The 17,545-nt window shown below is 43.9% G+C and overlaps 1 protein-coding gene across 3 annotated transcripts; it reads left to right on the top strand.

Annotated features, from left to right (window-relative positions):
- The first annotated feature begins 6,822 nt into the window (after window positions 1–6,822).
- On the top strand, window positions 6,823–17,467 carry LOC110536367 (U4/U6 small nuclear ribonucleoprotein Prp3). 3 transcript variants are annotated; one of them, XM_021622120.2, is made up of 17 exons: window positions 6,823–6,981; window positions 7,376–7,523; window positions 7,736–7,866; window positions 8,306–8,473; window positions 8,623–8,706; window positions 8,853–9,136; window positions 9,252–9,373; window positions 9,552–9,739; window positions 10,902–11,068; window positions 11,227–11,309; window positions 11,782–11,928; window positions 12,074–12,173; window positions 12,388–12,501; window positions 12,660–12,778; window positions 12,990–13,067; window positions 16,147–16,202; window positions 16,417–17,467. In XM_021622120.2, the coding sequence occupies exons 2-17, from the start codon at window positions 7,379–7,381 to the stop codon at window positions 16,564–16,566; spliced, it is 2,136 nt and encodes a 711-aa protein (XP_021477795.1). In that variant the 5' UTR covers window positions 6,823–6,981; window positions 7,376–7,378; the 3' UTR covers window positions 16,567–17,467. The 3 variants fall into 3 exon arrangements, with proteins under 3 accessions (XP_021477795.1, XP_036795885.1, XP_036795893.1); XM_036939990.1 differs by having other exon boundaries at window positions 6,825–6,981; window positions 7,365–7,523; XM_036939998.1 differs by lacking the exon at window positions 6,823–6,981 and having other exon boundaries at window positions 7,358–7,523.
- Window positions 17,468–17,545: the final 78 nt, after the last annotated feature.

Genomic DNA, 17,545 nt, shown 5'->3' with positions numbered 1-17,545 from the left:
GGACCAATCTCTTCTGACACACTGACTGATTCTAAGCTACAACAACAAAGACCGCCTCCCCCCTGCTTCCCTCCACAGCCCCCCCTTGTATCCATGCAGTTTTTAGCTAGAGAAGCAAGGGCAGGAGGAAGGGAGGAAGAGGAGGGGCAGAAAGAGGAGTGGATATGTAGAGGGCACATAGAGGAAACATGATGACATGACTGCTGAGTGGGGTTTAGGCAAGAAGTAGAATGTAGTGTTTATTTTGTGTGTGTTTAGATGTATTCCTTATTTAGAACATTTGAATTAAAGAAAGTCAAAAGATAACCTCCTCCCCCACCCACCACACAGCCTAGAATGAATTAACTCCAATGTTATGCCAGACAGAGCCTCCCAACACAGATCAGCTCAGCATTGCCTTAAAAATAAAACAGTCAGCAAAGGGTGAATATACAGAACATAGAAAATTGTTATTTCTAAAATGTTTCAGTGTGTACAACACTTCTCAGCCAAACCCCTCCCCCCAGAGTAATACTAGAGCTGTGTAGCCTCTGCCAAGTCTCCAACGACCGGATGTTCCGGTTTTCAGGGGAAATGGAGAGAGAGCCTGTGACATGACTTTTGGACGCTAACAAGGCGACACTCCATGTCAACTCCTCCTCCACAGTTACTGGATTGGTTGAACAGTGCAGAAGAGAACCTCCAGACAGTTTTTTTCCTTCTCGTCAAGACCGGTATGTAGGGCAGTGTTGACCAAACCCGGTCCTGGGTACTCCAAGGGGTAAATGTTTTGGTTTTTGCCCTAGCTGTTATGTGCCATACATAAGCATCTACCTCTGGTACCAAAAGTTACATGTTCAAATCCAGCAATAGAAAGTTATTTTTGTTTTAAGCCTATCCCAAACCTTAACCCTTACCTTAACCATTCTCAGTTAATGCCTCACCTTAAGATTTTGGAGTTAATTCGTAATTAATGCCTAAGCATCTGCCTTTGGTGCCAAAACCATTCAGAGATAATGCCTAACCTTAAGATTTCGGAGTTAATGCCTAACCTAAAAATGTGGAGTTAATGCCTACACTTAATCCTAAACACTTTGAAATTTGACATTTGGAACAACTTCAAAATTTGACATTTGAGAAACATGGCTGGTTTGGAACCCTCCACCACTCAATTCAATTCAATTCAATTCAAGGGGCTTTATTGGCATGGGAAACATGTGTTAACATTTCCAAAGCAAGTGAGGTAGATAATATACAAAAGTGAAATAAACAATAACAATTAACAGTAAACATTACACATACAGAAGTCTCAAAACAATAAAGACATTACAAATGTCATATTATATATATATATATATATATATATATATGTACACACTGTATACACTCTCTCTCTGTCTCTCAATCCCTCTCTCTGTCTCTCTCTCTTGTCTCTCTATCCCTCTCTCTGTCTCTCTCTCTTGTCTCTCTATCCCTCTCTCTGTCTCGTTCTCTTGTCTCTCTATCCCTCTCGCTGTGTCTCTCTCTGTCTCTCTCTGCGCCTGCTGTGTTCATTCACTGTGCTCCATTAGAAGTCACGCGAGGCAAGCCATGCTGTACTCTACTACTGACCACACACACACTCACACACACACACACGCACACGCACACGCACACACACACACACACACACAGACAGACAGACAGACAGACAGACAGACACACACCCGCACACACACACACCCGCACACACACACACACACGCACCCACACACACACACACACTTACTTGCACTTGCACTCACCCAAATCCTCCAGGGCTGAATGCTGACTAGTCTCAAAACAATGTTCATCTGTATTAAACATGCACACTACCAATAGGGGGCATAGAGTTAACCATCACTACACTAGTCCTGCCTATGAACTGCAATAACAAGAGAGGGAATAGAGTTAACCTCCACACTACTGAACCTACTGTTTAAGGGATATATAGATAAACATTTTAAAGGATTTAAATATTTAGATAGCAGACATATCAAATTTGTCCTTGATTGGTGGCCATTATGATGTCATCAGCAGGGGGCAGACTAAAATACATGATGTGGACCATATTTTCAAGGACACAGAAGTCTCTCATAACACAATGTGGGGATATTTAGGGAAGAGTCATGCTACGATCCTCATGGTGACACCATCTTACATGACTTCTCAATTATTGAAGCAGAGTGACTGAATGAGAGACAAAGAGAAAAAGGTGGGATGAGAGAGAGAGAAATTGTGAAAGGGTGAAAGCAGGATGGTGAAAGAGGTATAATGCTTGCTTCTGCTGAGTATGTAAATGAGGGTTATTTTGCATGTACCTTGACAACCCACACGCATGCACACGCATGCACACACACCCTGAGGACTGGTACACTCTGCCCATCTGTGTGTGTATTAGGGGCCGTGGCTCAGTGCTGTGGCATGCAGCTCAGTTTGGTGTGAAGTGAACACACACACACACACACACAGGGTTTGGAGAAGTGTATACAGCAGCGTGACCCAGAGTCCCCTGGTACCGGAACCTTCTAGAATGATTTAGAGCCACTGTCAGACACACAGGACTACAACTGGGTTAGAATGATGAAACGCCACCTGATCTGCTGGGCTGGGGAATCACATAGTTTGATGCCATTCCATTGTGTATGTGTGCCATTCAGAGGGTGAACAGGCAAGACAAAAGATTTAAGTGCCTTTGAACGGGGTATGGTAGTAGGTGCCAGGCGCACCGGTTTGTTCCAAGAACTGCAACGTTGCTGGGGTTTTCACGCTCAACAGCTTCCCGTGTGTATCAAGAATGGTCCACCACCCAAAGGACATCTAGCCAACTTGAGACAATTGTGGGAAGTATTGTAGTCAACATGGGCCAGCATCCCTGTGCAACTCAATATTAGGTAAATACTACTAATGTTTGGTATACTCAGTTTATGTGCCCTTCAAATGAAAACATTATAGAATAAAACACAACACTGACAGTAATGTTATCTGATGAATAAGGATGAAGCTTTTTCTCAAACCAGACCAAAGGATAGAGGTTGCATTCATACACAGCCCCTCCATTCAACCAGCGACCACAAAATAGTGCCATGTACTGCGGGTGCTACTGAGTACTATGAAGACACCATTGATAGTCTGTGTGTGTGTGTTTTGTGGTGGGGGGGTCGGGGTCGAGTGTGGATGGGGTGAGGGTATTTGTGATATTGTGTGCGTGAGTGAGTGTGTGGGGAGAGGGGTTGAGGGGTCTGTGTGCGGTACAGTCACATTGTGCCATGATGCTGTTATATAATGGGCTGGCTAGTGGGATGTCAGACAGACATCTCAGACAGAGTTCAGTGTGTCAAATCGGAGGGCCTGTTGTCCGGACCTCTGGCAGTCTCTATGGAGGTGCCACAGGGTTCAATTCTCAGGCTGACTCTTTTCTCTGTATACATCAATGATGTCGCTCTTTCTGCTGATGATTCTCTGATCCACTTCTATGCAGACGACACCACTCTGTATACTTCTGGCCCTTCTTTGGACAATGTGTTAACTAACCTCCAGACGAGCTTCAATGCCATACAACTCTCCTTCCGTGGCCTCCCAACTGCTCTTAAATGCAAGTAAAACTAAATGCATGCTCTTCAACCGATCGCTGCCCGCACCTGCCCGCCCGTCCAGCATCACTACTCTGGACGGTTCTGACTTAGAATATGTGGACAACTACAAATACCTAGGTGTCTGGTTAGACTGTAAACTCTCCTTCCAGACTCACATTAAGCATCTCCAATCCAACATTAAATCTAGAATCAGCTTCCTATTTCGCAAACAAAGCATCCTTCACTCATGCTGCCAAACATACCCTCGGAAAACTGACTCCTGCCGATCCTTGACTTTGGCGAAGTAATTTACAAAATAGCCTCCAACACTCTACTCAGAAAATTGGATGCAGTCTATCACAGTGCCATCAGTTTTGTCACCAAAGCCCATATACTACCCACCACTGCGACCTGTATGCTCTCGTTGGCTGGCCCTCGCTTCATATTCGTCGCCAGACCCACTGGCTCCAGGTCATCTATAAGTATTTGCTTGGTAAAGCCCTGCCTTATCTCAGCTCACTGGTCACCATAGCAGCACCCACCTGTAGCATGTGCTCCAGCAGGTATATTTCACTGGTCACCCCAAAGCCAATCCCTCCTTTGGCTGTCTTTCCTTCCAGTTCTCTGCTGCCAATGACTGGAACTAATTGCAAAAATCACTGAAGCTGGAGACCCATATCTCCCTCACTAACTTTAAGCACTAGCTGTCAGAGCAGCTCACAGATCACTGCACCTGTACATAGCCCACCTGTAAATAGCCCATCCAACTACCTCATCCCCATACTGTTATTTATTGTTTTGCTCCTTTGCACCCCAGTATCTCTACTTGCACATTCATCTTCTGCACATCTATCACTCCAGTGTTTAATTGCTAAATTGTAATTATTTTGTCACTATGGCCTATTTATTACCTTACCTCCCTTATTTTACCTAATTTGCACACACTGTATGTAGACTTTTTTTTCTCTATTGTGTTATTGACTGTATGTTTGTTTATTCCATGTGTAACTCTGTGTTGTTGTTTGTGTCACACTGCTTTGCTTAATCTTGGCCAGGTCGCAGTTGTAAATGAGAACTTGTTCTCTACTAGCCTACCTGGTTAAATAAAGGTGAAATAATTATTTTTAAAAGGTGTCATTTTTTAACCAAACTAATTTTTGCCAGGGCATTCAGTCAGTCCATCACTGCATGTGAGGAGGATGAATTGGAAAGATGTGTATGCTTTGTGTGTGAGAGAGCCCTGTCAAAGTGAGAGAAATATGGAGATATAAAAAGAGGTTGGAATGAGAATGAAAGATAGAGAGAGTAAATAATAAAAAACTGAATTCCAAAGAAAAAGAGTGGTGTTTGTACTATTTGGCTGTACAGCACAGTACAGTTACAGTAGTAGGCCTAGATCATTATAGAACAGCAGTGCAAGGGTTCTAAAACACTACTGCAGTAGTTGTACTAGGGACGGGGAGAGGTGGAGAGGGAAGGGAGGGAGTACACTAGAGGGTGGAGAGGGGCGGGAGAGCGTTGCATGTAATCCGGCAGACGGGGGATAGCCCCCGGCTCACACTGCAGCTCTCGTGCTCAAACTACTACTACTGGACTCAGATGACCTACATCACGCGCCAGGAGGAAAAGGAGAGAAAGAGTAAAAGATGGCGCGGAAAGGAAATAACCAAATAAACAAGGCGGCATCTTCAACATTAGCCAGTGTTTTCAACCAATTCTATGAATTTGTTTGTTTACGCATCACGTAGTGATTGAAAAAACGCATTAATGCAGATGTATCTATGTCTGAGTGTATATATTTTATTCGAAATGGAAGTTCAATTGACAAGGCCGACCTAGGCTGTAGCCTATAACGTCACTCTACTCCCGACTGGTGGCCGACAATCCAAATTGCAATAAAGTAGCGTTGCCTACTATTGGGCTGCGTTCAGTACGAAAAAAAGTAGAGTAACGTTCAATTAAACGGAAACGGGGGTACTGAACGACCAATTAAAATACGGGGAGGGGTTGTGGATGAAAATGCTTGGCTTCTCTTTAAATACGTCACTCATTGCTTTAAGCCAAACCCACAAAAACGGAGCAAACGTACCTCAAAGTCTGTTCAATAAAAACGGCCAAAGACCAAAAGACTGCTAAATAGTTATCAAATAGCTACCCAGACTATCTGCATTGCCCTTTTTTGCACTAACTTATTGTAACGATCCCTGGGTATTATTTTGACTTATCACATAGCCAACGCTGCTGCTACTGTTTACTATCTGTCACTTTATTCCCATTATACATTATGTACATATCTACCTCAATGACCGTATATACCCCTGAATATCGACTCGGTACTAATATAGGGGAAGAGCCCGTAAGAAAGAATGTCACTGTTAGTCCACACCTGTTGTTTCCAAAGAATGTGACACATTTGATCTGAACGTTTTGGGGGAACGTGCCGTTCAGTATACATCTATATGAAACGTAGCAAAGGTTCAATCGAACTGAACACACTCTTGTATTCAAGTGACAAACTGCTACAACAAGACAATCATCTGTGTCAAATACACGGTGAGTGGTAAAATTGTAGACTACCTCTGGAAAATCTGTATTTTGATGAAGGTACTCTGCCTGCAGCATAGGCTCTTTTTATTATCTTTGGCCTCACCCCCCTAGCTAAGAAACATATTGCAGTCCTCATCCTCCACGTACAACACCCGTTCTGCCAGTCACATTCTGTTAAAGGTCCCCAAAGCACACACCTCCCTGGGTCGCTCCTCTTTTCAGTTCGCTGCAGCTAGCGACTGGAACAAGCTGCACAAAAACCCTCAAACTGGTCCGTTATATCGCCATCTCTTCATTCAAAGACTACATTTTGGACACGCTTACTGACAGTTGTGGCTGCTTCGCGTGATGTATTGTTGTCTCTACCTTCTTGCCCTTTGTGCTGTTGTCTGTGCCCAAAAATGTTTGTACCATGTATTGTGCTGCTACCATACTATGTTGTTGTTTTATGTCTCTCTTTGTTTAGTGTTGTGGTGTCTCTCTTGTCGTGATGTGTTTTGTCATATATTTTATTGTACATTTTTAATCCCAGCCCCGTCCCCGCAGGAGGCATCTTGGTAGGCCGTCATTGTCAATTATAATGTGTTCTTAACTGACTTGCATAGTTAAATAAATAACAACTATTATTCACGTGTTGATTTTATGATTGATTCACGATAGGCGGAAACAACGAACAAGTACTAACAGTAGAAAGACGGTACCTCACGTGTTTCCGCTTCCGGGTTCTGAATTCAGAACGTCGTGTGAACGCCGCGCTAACTGAAAGTTTGTTCACAGCGGCTTGGATTTATTATGTATTTCTATCTTTTAATATTAATGTTTTAGAATATAACTGATATAAGAGGATATAATCGTCTGGTTGGTAAGTTGATCTCACCGCACGGGGGAATCAGACTTTTGTAGCTTGCTAGCTAGCTACAAGAGTTCAATGCTAGCTAATAGTTGAGACATAGCTAGCAAGTTAGCTAGTAGTTGAGCCCTAACTAGTTAAATAGCCAACACTGGCAAAAATCTGTGTTGACAGGTGAAATGTGAACAGGCAAGGGAAACAAACAGCAAGTGTTTGTTAACTTGGCAAGCAAACCAACCATAACTTTTAGTAGCTAACTTAGCTGGGCAGATACACGTGACGTTGATCTGTTTGTCAACTTTGCTGATCACCTATCCATGCCACTAAGGTTAACGTTAGCTACTTGGCTAGCTAAGAAGTTTGTCTGTTTCAGTTTGTTTGTTTACCGACTACAGTTGTGTTGTAGACGATGTCTCTTCCTAAACGGGAGGTGGAGGAGCTACGGCCCTGGGTGGAACGGACCGTGAAGAAGGTGCTGGGGTTCTCTGAGCCTACTGTCGTTACTGCGGCCCTGCACTGTGTAGGCAAGGGCCTGGACAAGAGGAAGACCACAGGTGTGTGAGAGGGGGATTATGAGGGCAGTTGGTGTGTGACATGTTACACTGAAATTGTGGCAGAAAAGCTGTGTTGTACGCTGTCTTATCTGTTTTGTTAGCATATTTTTCCAGAACGTCTGTTTTTTTGTGGGTCTGACTCAAATAGATAACTGTTCAGCAGTCTTTAAATGTTATATTTGACCCTTGACTCCTAACCTTTGACCCATCAGACCAGCTGCGTCCATTCCTGGATGAGTCTGCCAGTGGGTTCGTGGAGAGACTATTTGAGGCCCTGGAGGAGAGCCGTAATTCCCGTGGGAACAAGGGTGCTGGGGAGAGGAACCGCAAGAGAGACCTGAAGGTAGACCTCACCACACACTGCTGCTGTTGTACCACACGTTCCACGTTAACCTGTAGGTTGTAACTAGTAGCTATCTACATGTCTAGACCATGGAGATGGAACACATTAACCTGTATCCTGTAACCAGTAGCTACCGACATGTTTAGACCATGGAGATGGCACAGATATCAGAAGGGATTGAATGGGTGTAAATGATAGGCTAGGTGAGTTTCTACCATTATCAGAGATTTCAACTCAGTAACTTGGTTATCTACAGAAAGTCATTGTCTCAAGGCTTGATCTTTATTATGTTAGTGTCATACATATCTCCCCTGGGAGCAGGAAACAGTGAGTGGATATTCCCAGGAGGTTGTTTAAATTACTCATTACATTGGTTAGATTGCTTGGCTAAGCCTCAGGCCGAGCCTCAGGCCATTGCCGCCTACTGATGTTCCCCCAGGATGTGTTTGGTGATGAGGTGGAGGTGGGTGCGAGGCGGGACGTCCCCGAGGCAGGAGATGGTGTGCCGGTGAAGAGGAAACGTGTCCCCCGCTTCGAGGAGGTGGAGGAACCAGAGGTCCTACCTGCACCCCCTACTGAGAGCCCTGGCATGCTCACTAAGATACAGGTAGCCAGACACACACAGACAGAGAGACTCACATACACACTGTTTCCCATATGAAACACGCATGTACCAAGATCCTGCTTCACATACAGACATGTCACGATCCTTGTGAAATGAATCAGTGTTCATTCCCTCTCTCTCTCTGTCCTCAGATCAAACAGATGATGGAAGCTGCCACCAGACAGATAGAGGAGAGGAAGAAACAGCTGAGCTTCGTTCCAGTGTCTTCCCAGCAGGTGAGACTAAACTTCCTCTACTCTCTCCCTCTCTTGAAGGATTGGCTGTATTTTCTCCTCCTTTATAAATGAAAAGTGTAGATGTCTGACAGATATTGTGGACTTGTGTTGTTACTGTCTCATCACAATCTCCTGTCCCCCTCCAGAGGCTGCCCCTGCCCACTCCCCAGCCAGACCCCCCCTTCGCCTCTCATCTTCTCCCCGCTCCCTCTGCCCCCTCCTCGGGCTCGGCCCAGTCCATCGCTCCCTCCCAGGCAGCTACTTTCATGAACGATGCCATCGAGAAGGCTAGGAAGGCTGCAGAGCTGCAGGCCCGCATCCAGTCGCAGTTAGCCATGAAGCCTGGTATACTGGGAGCCATTGGGAACACTGGAGGACCTCATAACCTGGTGGCGCTGGCCAACCTACACGCCATGGGGATAGCACCACCGTGAGTATAGCATACACCACAGACCCAACTTTAGACACTTCCACAAATACATGTCATACTACAGGGAGGCTTAACACATGTATGTCATCTGATTTTGTGTGTGTTTTGGGTGTAGGAAGGTGGCAGAGGCCCGTGAGTCAAACAAGCCGGCCCCTCTGATTCTGGATGATATGGGTCGGACCGTGGATGCCAGCGGCAACGAGGTGGAGCTAACACACCGCATGCCCACCCTCAAAGGTACAACACTCTCCTCTACTGTCACAATCAGCATGCTCTGTTCCCCGATCTTCAGTCACCTGTCTGACTGTTCATTCATCTCCTCTCCATCCACAGCTAATATCTGACTGTGTTCATTCATCTCCTCTCCATCCACAGCTAATATCTGACTGTTCATTCATCTCCTCTCCATCCACAGCTAATATCCGTGCGGTGAAGAGGGAGCAGTTCCGACAGCAGTTGAAGGAGAAGCCTGGCGAGGACCTGGAGTCCACTATCTACTTTGACGGGCGTGTTAACATAGCACCCGCCCAGCGAGCCAAGAAGGGCTTCAAGTTCCATGAGCAGGGACGCTTTGAGAAGATCGCCCAGAGGATCAGAACTAAGGTACCAAATCTGACCCCTGACCCGTCACCTTTCACCTCTCACCATAGCCTTTTATTATTTTGAAAGTGTTTCACAACAATTGATCAATACACAGAGAGGAAAAAACTATTTGTAGAGTGTAACATTAACCTCTCTAGGGTAGGTGGGACGCTAGCGTCTCACCTGGCCAACATCCAGTGAGATTGCAGAGCTCCAAATTCAAATACAGAAATACTCATTATAAAAATTACTATTTTACATGGGTTTAAAGATTAACTTCTTGTGAATCCAACCACGGTGTCAGATTTAAAAAATGTTTTACGGTGAAAGCATACCTTACAATTATTTGAGGACATAGCCCAGCAGACAAATCATTACAAACAGTAACCAGCCAAGTAGTATAGTTACACAAGTCAGAAATAGAGAGAGAATGAATCACTTACCTTTGATGATCTTCATATGTTTGCACTCAGACATTCATTTATTCAATAAATATTCCTTTTGTTCGATAAAGTCTCTCTTTATATCTGAAAACCTCAGTTTTCTTCAGTAATCCACAGGCTCAAACACAGTCACAACAGGCAGACAAAAAAATCCAAATTGTATCCTTAAAGTTCATAGAAACATGTCAAACAATGTTTATATTCAATCCTCAGGTTGTTTTTAGCCTAAATCGATAATATTTCAACCGGACAATAACGTCAATATAGAAGGTAAACAAGAAAGGCACTCTCTCGGTCGCACGCATGAAAAAGCTCTGACACGACAGGGTCCACTCATTCAGACTGCTCTTACTCCCTCATTTTTCAGAATACAAGCCTGAAACAATTTCTAAGGACTGTTGACATCTAGTGGAAGGCATAGGAGCTGCAATTTTACTCCTAAGTCAATGGATACTGTAATGGCATTGAATAGAAAACTACACACAAAATCCTACTTTCTGAATGATTTCTGCCAAATCATTTCTGTTATACTCACAGACATTATTTTAAGTTTTGGAAACTTGAGTGTTTTCTATCCAGATCCACTAATTATATGCATATCCTATCTTCTGGGCTTGAGTAGAAGGCAGTTGAATTTGGGCATGCTTTTCATCCAAAATTCCAAATGCTGCCCCTACCCTAGAGAAGTTAACTGCAAAATGGAAATTAAACAACCAAAACCACCTCTGTCTCCTGTCCAGGCCCAGTTGGAGAAGCTGCAGACAGAGATCGCCCAGGCAGCCAAGAAGACTGGGATCCAGGCCTCCACCAAGCTGGCCCTCTTTGCCCCCAAGAAGATGCTGGGGGACGGGCAGGTGCCCATCATTGAGTGGTGGGACTCGTACATCCTCCCCTCCAACATTGACCTGTGAGTCTTTACACATTTAATCCCCACTTTACTAGCTCAATATAGTCATCCTAACACCTACATCCAAGTTGTATACCTTTTGAAGAATTGTCATGAAAGTCCTCTCTCCACCATTTTCCAGACTTCTTGTTGTGCTGATCACATCTTTTCTCTCTCAGATCCACAGAGACCAATTTTGTGGCGATGGAGTTGTTTGGAGTCACAAACCTGGTGGAGCACCCTGCTCAGATCAGCCCCCCAGGTAACCACACATATCCCTTCTTTGATGTTACTTTTATGTCAAGCTCCCAATAAGGGCTCCTGGATATTAGTCAGTGGGTTAGATTCATCTCACCCGGCTGCCTGTGTAGGCGTGTTTTGCATGGGCTGAAAGTTGACTGCGTTCTATTTGGAACGGGGCTGCCGTCCAGGTGTGACCCAGGGGACCTGTTCAAGCCCACGGCGAAGTCGGCTCAAAACAAAAGTGACCTAATTAAGCGTGTGGAGTAATGACTAGGATTCTGTTTTCACATGACAAAGGGATTGGTTTTGATAGAAACCCTTTATCTGGCTTCCAGGTGAAAACTAGTTTGAAAATTCAAACATATTTTATGGAAAAGAGCTGTATGTTTCTGAACGATGCGCCATGCCGCCTTGTTGACAACCTGACCGAGAGGAATAGATTACTGTTCAGTTTGAGAAGGCAGCTCTAAGTGTTGGTCTCCTCTCTCCAGTGGACACAGACAAGCCAGGAGTGACTCTGGGAGTGTACCTGACTAAGAAGGAACAGAAGAAGCTGAGGAGACAGACTCGCAGGGAGGGACAGAAAGAGCTTCAGGAGAAGGTCCGACTGGGGCTCATGCCCCCCCCAGAACCTAAAGGTAGGATAGAGACCAGGGCTGTTGAAGTAATGCTGCTTTTCTTTTCAATTTGAAGTTTTACTGAGTGGTAGTCCTATTTGAGGCCTGTGTTCCTCTCCTCCCCGTTTCAGTGCATCTCTGACCTTGAGTGTGTTTGTCTCGTCAGTGCGCATCTCTAACCTGATGAGAGTGCTGGGTACGGAGGCAGTACAGGATCCCACTAAGGTAGAGGCCCACGTCAGAGCACAGATGGCCAAGAGACAGAAGTAAGTCAAACCACAACACATTTCTCTCTGTATTGTCCCCTCTTTCTCTTACCTCATCTATTAACCCTTTTCTCCTCGCTCTCTCTCCCCCTCTTTTCTGCCTCCCATCTATCACTGCTCCTATTTCACCCACTTCCTGACTCACCATTTCTGTCCTCTCCCTCCATATGACATCTCTCACTACATAACCAGCTGTCTGTGTGTTTGTCCTCAGGGCCCATGAGGAGGCCAATGCAGCCCGGAAGCTCACAACCGAGCAGAGAAAAGAGAAGAAGGTGAAGAAGCTGAAAGAGGACCTGAGTCTTGGAGTTCACATCTCAGTCTATAGGTGAGCTAGGGTTTGTCTCTGGATAGCGTAAGGTTTTGTGTGCATGTTATTGTGTTTAGGTAAGTCTCTGTGCACAGGTAACTATTTACGGCTTAGTATGTCCGTGTGCCTTTCCTACTCATTCGTACTTGCTTGCTCACCCCCTCGCTTTCCCTCAGGATCCGTAACCTCCACAACCCGGCTAAGAAGTTTAAGGTGGAAGCTAACGCCAACCAGCTGTACTTGACGGGCACCGTGGTGCTACACCGAGACGTCAACATGGTGGTGGTGGAGGGAGGTGAGAGAGGGGTGGCTGGAGGGGAGGGACCATATTAGTCTCTTTAAATGGGGTCTACTTGCACTGAGTCTGAACCATTCAAGTTGCCTTTAATTACCATGAATTACTCATGATAATCTCATAACATTTCTTATGACTTGTTGCTGTAAATGGGTTCTTCTTTACCCCAGAGTTAACTACATGACTGAGCATGCATGTACTGTTCTCTCAGGTCCCAAAGCCCAGAAGAAGTTCAAGAGGCTCATGTTGAGCAGAATCAAATGGGAAGAACACAACTCCAAGAGAGATGGTGAGAATGTAATTTATATATACAGTACCAGTCAAAGTGTTGGGCACCTCCTCATTCAAGGGTTTTTCTTTCATTTGTATTATTTTCTACATTGTAGAATAATAGTGAAGACGTCACGACTATGAAATTACATATATGGAATCATGTAGTAACCAAAAAAGTGTTAAACAAATCAAAATATATTTTAAGTCTTAGATTCTTCAAAGTAGCCACCCTTTGCCTTAATGACAGCTTTGCTCACTCTTGGCATTATCTCAACCAGCTTCATGAGGTATGCTTTTCCAACAGTCTTGAAGGAGTTTCCACTGAGCACTTGTTGCCTGCTTTTCCTTCACTCTGCTGTCCAACTCATCCCAAACCATCTCAGTTGTGTTGGGGTCGGGTGATTGCGGAGGCCAGGTCATTTGATGCACTCCATCACTCTCGTTGGTCAAGTAGCCCTTACACAGCCTGGAGGTGTGTTGTGGGTCATTGTCCTGTTGAAAAACAAATGATAGTCCCACTAAGCCCAAACCAGATGGGATGACGTATGCCTGTAGAATGCGGTGGTAGCCATGCTGTGCCTTGAATTCTAAATAAATCACTGACAGTGTCACCAGCAAAGCACCATCACACCACAATCGCCATGCTTCACACATGCAGAGATCATCCGTTCACCTACTCTGCGTCTCAAAGACACAGCGGTTGGAACCAAAACACTCAAATTTGGACTCCAGACCAAAGGACATAATGGTTTAATGTCCTTTGCTCATCTTTCACGACCCAAGCAAGTCTCTTCTTAATGGTGTCCTTTAGTAGTGGTTTCTTTGCAGCAATTTGACCATGAAGGCCTGACTCATGCAGTCTCCTCTGAACAGTTGATGTTGAGATGTGTCTGTTACTTGAACTCTTTTGAAGCATTTATTTGGGCTGCAATTTCTGAGGCTGGTAACTCTAATGAACTTGTCCTCTGCAGCAGAGGTAACTCTGGGTCTTCCTTTCCTGTGGTAGTCCTCATGAGAGCCAGTTTCATCATAGCACTTGATGGTTTTTGCAACTGCACGCAAATTTTTTTTCAAAGTTGTTAATTTCCCTATTGACTGACCTTCATGTCTTCAAGTAATGATGGACTGTCATTTCTCTTTGCTTATTTGAGCTGTTCTTGTCATGACATGGACTTGGTCATTTACCAAATATGGCTATCTTCGGTATACCCCCATCAACCTTGTCACAACACAACTGATTGGCTCATAAAATACTAAAAACAGCAACAAATCAACGCCAAGTGATTGTAATTTTTGGAAATCTGTTCAAGTATTCCGAACATACAAGATGTATACAGTGGCAAAGTATTTGAACCCTTTGGAAATACCTGGATTTCTGCATAAATTGGTCATAAAATGTGATCTGATCTTCATCTAGGTCACAACAATAGACAAAGTCTTAAACTAATAACTCAAACAATTATACCTAATCATGTCTTTATTGAACACACCGTGTAAACATTCACAGTGTAGGGTGGAAGAAGTATGTGAATCCTCTGCTTTAAAAACTGGTTGACCCTCCTTTGGCAGCAATAACCTCAACCACATGTTTTCTGTAGTTGCGGATCAGACCTGCACAACGGTCAGGAGGGATTTTGTGCCATTCCTCTTTACAAAACTGTTTCAGTTCAGCAATATTCTTGGGATGCTCTCTTGAGGTCATGCCACAGCATCTCAATCGGGTTGAGGTCAGGACTCTGACTGGGCCACTCCAGAAGGCCTATTTTCTTCTGTTGAAGCCATTCTGTTGATTTACTTCTGTGTTTTGGGTCATTGTCCTGTTGCATCACCCAACGTCTGAGCTTCAATTGGTGGACAGATAGCCTAACATTGTCATGCAAAATGTTTTGATAAACTTGGGAATTCATTTTTCTGTTGATAATAGCAAGCTGTCCAGGCCCTGAAGCAGCAAAGCAGCTCCACCATACTTTACAGTTGGGACGAGGTTTTGATGTTGGTGTACTGTGCCTTTTGTGTGGCTTCCAAACAAATCAACTGTCGTTTCATCTGTCCACAGAATATTTTGCCAGTAGTGCTGTGAAACATCCAGGTGCACTTTTGCAAACTTCAGATGTGCAGCAATGGGTTTTTTGGACAGCGGTCCTCCCATGAACACCATTTGTGTTTAGTGTTTTACATATCGTCAACAGAGATGTTCCAGAGATTTCTGTAAGTCTTTAGCTGAGACTCTAGGATTCTTCTTAGCCTCATTGAGCATTCTGCGCTGTGCTCTTTGCAGGACAGCTACTCTTAGGGAGAGTAAATCCTTTCCAGCTTTGTGCAAGTCAGATCCTCTTTTGTTCGAGGCATGGTTTACATCAGACAATGCTTTTTGTGAATAGCAAACTCAAATTTTGTGAGTTTAAAAAAAAAAAAAATTATAGGGCAAGGCAGCTCTAACCAACATCTCTCATCTCATTGATTGGACTCCAGGTTTTTTTTATTTTACCTTTTATTTAACTAGTCAAGTCAGTTAAGAACAAATTCTTATTTTCAATGACGGCCTAGGAACAACTGCCTTGTCCGCTCGGGGATTTGAACTTGCAACCTTTCGATTACTAGCCCAACGCTCTAACCACTAGACTCCAATGAGCTTTTGGGGAAGTCATTAGCCTAGGAGCTCATACTTTTTCCAACCTACACTGTGAATGTTTAAATTAGGTATTTGATATAGACAAGAAAAATACAATTTGTTATTAGTTTAAGAACACTTTGTCTATTGTTGTGACTTAGATGAAGATCAGATCAAATTTGATCAATTTGTGCAGAAATCCAGGTAATTCCAAAGGGTTCACATACTTTTTCTTGCCACTATGTGATCGTATACAAATGTAAGCATGGTTTGAAAATGTTGTAGTCAAATGTTATATCTGAATGAGCTTCTTGAGGTCAATTTGCAAATGATTTGTAATTATGTTCTGACCATCTGCTTAAGAAAACATGGGCCCATAGATGAATCTAGTTCATGATCCACGCTGTATGTCTTACTGTTTATATTACATAATACTTCACTGTACTTGTGGTTCTGAATCTGTTTTCCTTTCTCTGTCTGTCAGATCCAGATGCAGACGATGAGACCAAGAAGAACAACAGATGCAGCCTGGTCTGGGAGGTGAGTGGTTAACCATTACATCTTATTTCACTAACGCTCCAGGAGTGTAATGCATGCTTCATATAATAATCATGTTCATCTTGGACAACTGGCTTCTTTAAAATGGATTGATTGTAAACACAGAATAGACTGATCTAACCTTGTATTTCTCTTTCTTCCCCTGCTGTTTTCTCTCCTGCCTCCATCTGTCCCCTCTCCTCCTCCCTCCTCCCAGGGCACGGCTAAGGAGCGTAACTACGGGGAGATGAAGTTTAAGCAGTGTCCTACAGAGAACATGGCTAGAGAACACTTTAAGAAGCATGGGACAGAACACTACTGGGACCTGGCTCTGAGCCAGAGCGTGCTGGAGAGCACTGATGACTGAAGGGAGAGCATCACTAGAGCTGAGGAGGATCCCTTACCACTGACCCAGGGTCCGATAGTTGTTCATCCTCATAATGGTTGGAAGTTATCTGATCCTGGATCAGTGGTGAAGCACATTGTTCCCTTGTGCACCAGAGACATGCAAAGGTCAGGGGTGATTCTACCCCTCTTACAGATCCATTCACAACCCCAACCCAGCCTTGTATGGCTGGCTGCCTGCCTGTTATTGTGTGTTGACTTGACTTAAGACGGAGGGGGACGGATTGGGAGTGCTGGTTAGAGAATGGTTGAGGGCGTAGATTAGGAGGGATATATGGTGTGTATAGATATCATTGAGAGAGGTGTACACTTCTGCAATCACATTTTGTGGAAGAGTTGATAACTGTGAGACCATCTTTCTAGCAGTTAGGGTGTCATTCAGGCTGTCAGTTGCTGTGTGTCAGATAAAGTATTAAATACTGACATCTCTCCACTGTGTGAGGGTTCTATAGCTTGCTATTGGCTTCTCTACCTGACTACAGTTCCTGAGTAAGCCCAGCTGGGGTCCAAATACAGTTCTGAAATATTGCCGCAATGTACTATTCCCAAGCAAAAGCCCTGTTTCTAATAAACAAAAACCAACCTATCAATGTAGAAGTAACTAAAGACTTTGAAACGTAATGAGATCGTACATTAGACTACGGTTTTTGTGTCATGTTTGTGGCTTTTTATTTTTTAAGAAAATTGACAATTGTTTTTTGTGGAATGACCACATTTAGTCAAGTATTGACTGATCCAAAATTGTTTTCTTTTCTTTAGATGTTTGTTTTGGATAAAATGTCTTCCCCTTATGTTTTGATCCTGTATATGTTGCCAATAAACACATGCAGGACAATACAATACACTTTGAATGAAAAATGAAAGCTTAATACCGTTGTGCACTTTTTTAATTATTTTCAGCTGCTGCATTGGATTTGTAACACAGTGAGAGGTGACATTTT

This window comes from Oncorhynchus mykiss, chromosome 2 (genome assembly GCF_013265735.2).
Source record: "Oncorhynchus mykiss isolate Arlee chromosome 2, USDA_OmykA_1.1, whole genome shotgun sequence".
NCBI lineage: Eukaryota > Metazoa > Chordata > Actinopteri > Salmoniformes > Salmonidae > Oncorhynchus > Oncorhynchus mykiss.
This window is presented reverse-complemented; position numbering and strand designations above follow the sequence as displayed.

Coding starts and splice junctions, on each gene's coding strand:
- LOC110536367 (XM_021622120.2), top strand. CDS start 7,379: ATGTCTCTTCCTAAACGGGAGGTGGAGGAGCTACGGCCCTGGGTGGAA. Junction 9,374..9,551: donor CCGCATGCCCACCCTCAAAG/GTACAACACTCT, acceptor CTCCATCCACAG/CTAATATCCGTGCGGTGAAG. Junction 11,310..11,781: donor TGCTCAGATCAGCCCCCCAG/GTAACCACACAT, acceptor TCCTCTCTCCAG/TGGACACAGACAAGCCAGGA.